Source organism: Podarcis pityusensis (genome assembly GCF_964106645.2).
Source record: "Podarcis pityusensis genome assembly, chromosome: 3".
Taxonomy (NCBI): Eukaryota; Metazoa; Chordata; class Lepidosauria; order Squamata; family Lacertidae; genus Podarcis; species Podarcis pityusensis.
The window spans coordinates 96103163-96110747 of NC_138026.1; the positions used below are offsets into that span (position 1 = coordinate 96103163).

Here is a 7585-nt window from a genome sequence, read left to right on the forward strand (position 1 = left end):
GCATTGCACTTGCTGCTCACAGTATATTTTACTTGTACAGAATTGCAATAGTCTCAAAATATTCCGCCGTGTTCTGAAAGAAACTAGTAAGCAACTGCACTTCATTAAAGCTGAAACTCAGCCCTGACTTTCAGTGCAATTCAAAGTAGGGGTTTAGAGTCGACCTAATACTTATCTGTATCGCCTGCTCAGAATGCAAACTATTTTCCTGAGCCAGTGATCCATCTCCAATCACAAGAATTGAAATGCAATGTCTTTATTTAGAGAGCAACTCACCTAAATGCTGCCAGGAAGTTAAAGCAACACATCTTCATTTGATTTTCTGAAAGATTCCCCCCCCCCCATTACCATTTATATCCAACACTTGGTTTAGAAATATATATTTAGCTCATTGAGAACTTTAAATAGAAGCAGGGACATCTCCCTGTGGTAAACTGATATTATCCTTCCAGCTATTTTTGTTGCTGATCTTTTATTTAATGTGCCCTAATCGATTGAAGAGATGCTTTGCAACGCAAGCACCTCAAGGAAGCAGATTTTTGAAGGTAGCAGATTTTAATGAGTTTTTTATGTATTGCTGTTGCATAATACGTTGGCTTAATGGTTTTTCAGAGAAGCTGTGTATGATTTCAAATTTAATGAAAATCTGGGAAATGGATAAATCAGAAATAATTAACTTACCCTTAATATATAAAATAGTTATCCATTTGGAATCTCTACCGATTTCACTGTGTTGTTTATGGAAGTACATAGCTGTTTACAACTTTGATTCATCTGGGAATCATAAAAACGCATCTGATAAACAGGGTACATATCTCAAAACTACAAGTATGTAGTTTAAGAAAATGATAGGTAATATATACTATACAATTGCCATATGATTTTGAAACATCATCTTTATTTTGTCATATGTTCTCTTATTTGGAAAAATATTAAGCACAATTTAAATGTTCTTACTTGATTGTTGGTTGTGCTTATTTTAAAATTTTTACTTAATTGAAAAATTATCAGTATATAAGGCATTGAATAAAAGCCAGACAAGTTGTTTGTCCACTCAATTTTTATGTTTAATGTCTTCCCTGCATAGTAAACAATATGCAATTTAAGATACAGTACTGAAAAAGCATAACTATAAGTACAATGCATCAAGTGCAGAATGGCATATAGGCATTTAATCCAAATTGTCTAAAAGTACACAGGGTAAATTGTGACTTTACTGAAAATTATGAGGACTTCAGTGCCTTATATTATGTGAGGCACAAAATATGAATATGATGAAGCAGGTGCACAATAGAAAATAATGAGGTAAACTTGAGCTCGGTTTATATTACTAAGCACACTCCGACTCTGAGAAGCTTTTTGTTCTAATGGTAAAATAATAAAACAATAATTATGGAGACACAGATAATTGAAAATTAATGTCACACATCTATCACATATGGCAGCCTTTGCTACATTTTGAAAGGTAGCACTAATGAAATGGGTATACAGCAGAGTTTCAGTACAATTCCACAGGAGTGTATGGCTTCAGGATGACCGTCTACGTGTGGAGTCGTGTTTCATTCGAACGTTCAGCATCTTTGAGCAGTTTAGCAATATTCAACCCCACCACCCTGTCCTGCGGTATAGGCATATATAAACTTCTGCTGTTTTAATGCAGCCATTAACCTGTGTTCTAGGATCAGGGTTTGCCAACATTTTGGGGTTGGTGAGTGCATTTGGAATTTTACGAATTTTGCATTAGGAATTTTGTTATTTTTTTGTGGGGTTACAAAAAAGGTCTGACACATCTAAAAGAAAAGAGAGAGAGAGAACTATGAAATGAAATGATACAGGCGTGAACCTCCCTCAGCCGCCCCACCCAACCAATAGGAAACAGGCACACCTACAGCAGCCACCACTTATAGATGGAAGCTCTTTGCCCCACTCCTCTGTTTAGAGCAGAATAAAGAGTGGTGCCCAGTCCTGGCTTCCAATGAAATGTGGGAATGTTTAAGAGGCTTTGTGGATAGACCAATGGATAGACCAAGCCAGTGCAAACCAAAACTGAGCAGGAAGAACATACCGTCTCTCATGCATTGTTTGTGTTTGAGGCGATATTTATGGAGACCTTTCATTGGCACCATAGGAGATACTGACAATCACACGCAGGCAGCACATTGGTGATCCCTATTGTAGGTACATGAAAGCGGAAAATAGCCATTGTAGGATAGGGTCATAGGTAGCTATGGAGAGCAGGCTTCGTCAACCTTGGCCCTCCAAATATTTTTGGCCTACAATTCCCATGATCCCTAGCTAGCAGGACCAGTGGTCAGGGGTGATGGGAATTGTAGTTCCAAAACATCTGGATGGCTGAGGTTGACTAACCCTGATATAGAGGATCAGATGCTGCCAGGAGTGGGGGCAAGAGGGGAGGGGTGGCATGTACCTGGCCTTTTGTCAACCACATTGCTGAATTTAGTGGGAGGGCAATGGAGGCCAAAGGGGTGGGGGCAAGGTCAGCTTGATGGAGGTGCAGCAGGAGGAGTGCAAGATTGGCTCCATCACTGTGCTCACACCTTCCTGACCTTCCTGCCACCTCATCCCTCTCCATCCCAGTCAATGCAGCAGTGAAGCTGTTGAGAGGCCAGAAGCACACCACTGTCCCTCCCTGGAAGCTGCTGCTGCTGCTGCTGCTGGACAAAACTGTAAGTATGGAACTGGAATGTGGTCTTGGGGCCTGAAGCAAAATATAGACAGGTAGAAATAAAAATTGGGAACAGGAAGAAAGACAAGGAGGACTTGAACTAGGAACAGAAGACATTAGGCAGAAGTTATGTGGGAATGGTAAAGATTCAGGTGGCAGGGAAAGAAAGTGGAGCAGCCTGTCCACTGCTCCCTGAGCTGCTCTTTGGGGCCGGGGGGGCGGAAATCCGGGGTTCCCCCACAAGCCCCGACAAGCTCCTGAGCAGCTCTGGGGTAGCCTGCGAAGCTTCCGCAGGGCAGCAGGCAGCCTTCATCCCACTGCCCTGCGAAGGCTTCGCGCGGCTATCCCTGGCTTTTGCGGGAGGTGGGGGAAGGGACAGAGCGCGGCTCTGTCCCTTCCCCCACCTCCCACAAAAGCCAGGGATAGCCGCGCTCCCTTTAAGGAGCTGCATGGAGCGTGTGTGCGGCTCTTGGGGGCTTCTCCCTCTTTGGGGAAAAGCCTGCAAGCGCCACACACACACTCCACGCGGCTCGTGAAAGGGAGCGCTGAGCAGAGCTTGGGATGCATACAGGCTCTGCTCAGCGCTCCCTTTAAATAATATTTTTTTTCTTGAAGTCCCCCTTTAACAACTAGGTGCGTCTTATGGTCAGGTGTGCCTTATGGAGCGAAAGATATGGTAGTTCCTAAACCACATACAGTGGTGCCCCGCAAGACGAATGCCTCGCAAGACGGAAAACCCGCTAGACGAAAGGGTTTTCCGTTTTGGAGGTGCTTCGCAAAACGAATTTCCTATGTGCTTGCTTCGCAAGACGAAAATGTCTTGCGAGTTCCTGCGGGGGTTTTTTCCTTTCCCCCCCTTTTTCCCAAGCCGCTTATCAGCTGATCTTTAAGCCGCTTGACAGCTGATGCTAAGCCGCTTATCAGCTGATCTTTAAGCCGCTTAACAGCTGATGCTAAGCTGCTTATCAGCTGATCGTTAAGCCGCTTAACAGCTGATGCTAAGCCGCTTATCAGCTGATCGTTAAGCCGCTTATCAGCTGATCTTTAAGCCGCTTATCAGCTGATCTTTAAGCTGGCTAAGCCGCTAATACTGTAGCGCTAAGCCACTAAACCTCTAATGGGCTTGATTCGCAAGACGAAAAAACCCGCAAGACGAAGAGACTCGCGGAACGGATTCTTTTCGTCTTGCGAGGCACCACTGTACTCAGGAAGCAAACAACCCAGGAAGTGTGATCACAAGAAACATGAAGCAACTATTTCTGTTGTGTTTACCTTTTGAAGGATGAGAGGATGGCCACAGGTTTGGCAACTTTTTACCTGTGGCTACAAGAAAGCGTGGCAGGGAGATGAGCTCCTTTGGGGTACAGACAAGAGCTCTCCTAAGGTTTAAAGATCGATGGATAGAGAACAGAAAGGGCACACAGTGTCTTAGAAACGGCTTGCTAAAATGGTGTTACAATACCTGCTCTTAGTTGTTTGGCAGGTGGGTTTGATAGCATTGACAGAAGACATTCATTCACAGCAGCAAAAAGGCAACACATCACGGGGCATGTGTCTCCATCACCACAAGCCTTAAGACCTTTTCATAGATGCTAGGAGCACTGGGGCTACAGGACAAGTTTTAGGTTGAACAGCTTATGTTTTACATATAGGCAATCTTGGATTTTATCCCAGGGCACAAGCCAATCACTAGGGAAAGGGGGAGGCCCCCTCCCATAGGCACATCTGAGCCAATAATGAAAGGTACTGCATGAACCAATAGTCTTGCTAGCACTGGCAATGGTTGACATGGAATGCCTAGTCTCTGCCAATGGAGAGCTCATAGGCAAGGAAGGTGAGGAAGTTCCAGTTTATAGGATTTCCATGCCAATAAGCCACAAATGCACAAAAGTCTGTGTATTCAATCAAATCTGTGATAATTCCTATAGACAGGCACTTACAAACACTCAGCAATGTAGAAATTATAATTAGGAATGCTTACAAATCTTCTGCTATTGAAGTTCTGTGTAATAGTTCTTTCTTTCTTTCTTTTTTAAACAAATTTCTATTGGAGGAGAACAGATAATACCTGAACCTAGGGGTTTTTTTTGCAGAGTTCTATTTCTGGAAAGTGTGATTTATGTGAAAATTGTTCTGTTTGGTTTTGTATTTTTAAATGTTTTATTTATTGTTTAATGCTACTTTTGTTATGTTGTAGTTACCTATATTGTGAGCCACCCTGAGCACAATTTAAACTGCAGAAAGGCAGCATACAAATAAAATTATGTATGTATGTATGTATGTATGTATGTAATGGGATAATAACAGGGAAGAACTGGGGGAAATTACCTATCCTTCCTTATATTAATCTTCAGATGAAGGGCAGTACTGTATAGATAAAATAAAATTAAAAAAATATAATGCATGATAAATGCATATCTTGCTTTCTATCTGTAAACTTAAAAATATTTATATTAGAAATATTTATATATTCATTTAAAATATCTGAGCCGTTTAAAACAATTTTTAATATAAAACTGTACAATAAAAAACATATAAAATTTTAAAAATCAGAACTCATTACTAAAATAAGATATTCAGGGACTTAAGAATGATGGGTACTCATTTCACAGAATCCAAGGGGAAGGGCTGTAGCTCTATGGTAGAGCATCTGCATAGCGTGCAAAGGTCTAGGTTCAATCACTAGCATCTCTAGGTAGGACTAGGAATATCCCCTGTTTGGGACTCTGGACAGCCACTACCAGTCAGCGTAGACATTGCTGAGGTAGACAGACATACAGGTCTGACGTTGTATAAGACAACTTCCTGTGTTTCAGTGATGACAGTTGTTGTTACACATGCTCTCTGTGCTGACCCATGGCACTGGAAACAGGAATGGAGGCAATCTGGAAATCTTTTATTGTCATGTACTAGGTGAACAAAATGTTCCTTTTTCTCATGCTTCCCTTTTTTCTGTAACAAACAAGTTTTTTTCTTTAACAAACATTGTTAAATTTGCAGGTAGAGGCTCGTACAAGTGAAGATGCACCTGAAGGAACAATTGAATTATTTGTCTTTAATGATGGACCCAGAGCAGTTCAAGTGAAATGGCTTCCTCCTCGTGAGCCAAATGGGCAGATAAGCTACACTGTTCTTTTCACTGGCTTCTTCTATACTGATGAAGGTATTTTCATTTTGGCACTTCAGTGGAAATGTTCTAGTGTTGTTTTGCTATACATTTGGTATGTCAGGGGTTGTTGGGTTTTTTGCAAAATAATTTTATTAACGAAGACATTTGGAAGTGCTGCTACTGAAGTGAAATCTGGATCACCAATGCAGCCCTAGCTGTTTTAAAGACAGAATAAAAATGTTGGTTCATCATGATGGAGGGTCACTTATAGATTTTCTCTGTAATTTGTAGTTTGGCCTTCAGCAAAGATACTTAAATTTTTGCTGAAGTGAGCTGTACTAGCATCATAGGCACTGGATCCTAGGGTCTGAAACATTCCCCCCCCATGTTTTATTTGAGGGGGCCAAGCCCCCTCACTGTTCAGAGGGTGTTTGGCTTCACCCCATGGCTCTTCGCAACATCATACATGCAATGTCAGAAGGTTGTATCGGGTCCCCGCAATCATCTTGAGAAGCTGGGACCTCTGACTAGCACTATTCATGCACCATCAAATGTGCACCTCAATGTTCAAAACCTTGAAACCAAAAAAGTATTTGCTGGCGAATGTAAATGTGCCACCAGATCTAATGCACACCCTAATTTTCACGACGTGATTTAGCCAAAAAAGGTGTTCATTACATTCAAGTAAATATGATCTAATCTATGGCAGAAGAAGACTCATATCAGCCAACAGTGATGGGAATCACCTTCTTGGAAAAATATCTAACACTCGTAGCTAATTTCTGGTCAACATACAGATTTTATTTCCTGATTTTCTAGTTGCACCAGATACACACAGGGAAGTGGGGAAAATTAGAATCAGTTCATATTTAAAGGCAGATATACTGAATTCTTAGTTTCTAAAACAAGATGTGAACTGAAACCACCATTCTTTGAAATTCACGCTTCTTCAAATTTTGCAGTGCAGTTCTTCAGCCAAGTAACATTCACAAAAATGCATAAAGCTCCTTAAAATTGCATATATTAGTGAAAATAACATACAAAAATGCATTCTGCCATGGAAAGCTGGTTTGCAAATATGTGTACAATAAGCAAAATTGCCTACAACAATGTGTATATTCAAAGAATTTCTTAGTAAAATGCTGGTGAAAGTTCATGTGGACTTTAAAAACACACAAACTGTTGTGGATGTGTGATGAACTGGATTCAGTATTGGAAAAACAAGAAACTGAAATTGACATATTCACCCATACCTAGCTGTGCTCAACAAGCCACAGAATATCAGAACTATTGTCTCAGTCACCCTGTCCAGTGGAAGAAGCCCCAACTGTCTTATTGTTGGTCATATTTCTTGCCAGTTTTGCTTCAGTCTTCACTCTCATCCTCTTTTGACCCTCCCCAGTTTCCTTGAGAGCCAGTGTGGTGTAGTGGTTAAGAGCGGTAGTCTCGTAATCTGGGGAACCGGGTTCGCGTCTCCACTCCTCCACATGCAGCTGCTGGGTGACCTTGGGCCAGTCACAATTCTCTCAAGTCTCTCAGCCCCACTCACCTCACAGAGTGTTTGTTGTGGGGGAGGAAGGGAAAAGGAGAATGTTAGCCGCTTTGAGACTCCTTAAAGGGAGTGAAAGGCGGGATATCAAATCCAAACTCTTCTTCTTCTTCTTCTTCTTCTTCTTACCTGGAACTTCCGTTATCAAATGTATATGCTCATGCCTACTGCTGCGAAGTCTATTGCCTGGACCAAATACCCAGTAATTTCTATCTAGTCCAGTGAATGCCCAATACTTGAT

General features: G+C 41.6%; 1 protein-coding gene across 5 annotated transcripts in view; it reads left to right on the forward strand.

The window, feature by feature from the left end:
* Positions 1–7585, forward strand: part of USH2A (usherin) — a 440966-nt gene that overhangs the window by 235700 nt on the left and 197681 nt on the right. For all 5 annotated transcript variants that reach the window (XM_081000469.1, XM_081000470.1, XM_081000471.1 and 2 more), the window contains exon 37: positions 5687–5849. In XM_081000469.1, the coding sequence (XP_080856595.1) occupies positions 5687–5849 (163 nt within the window). The remainder of the gene's footprint in view (positions 1–5686; positions 5850–7585) is intronic.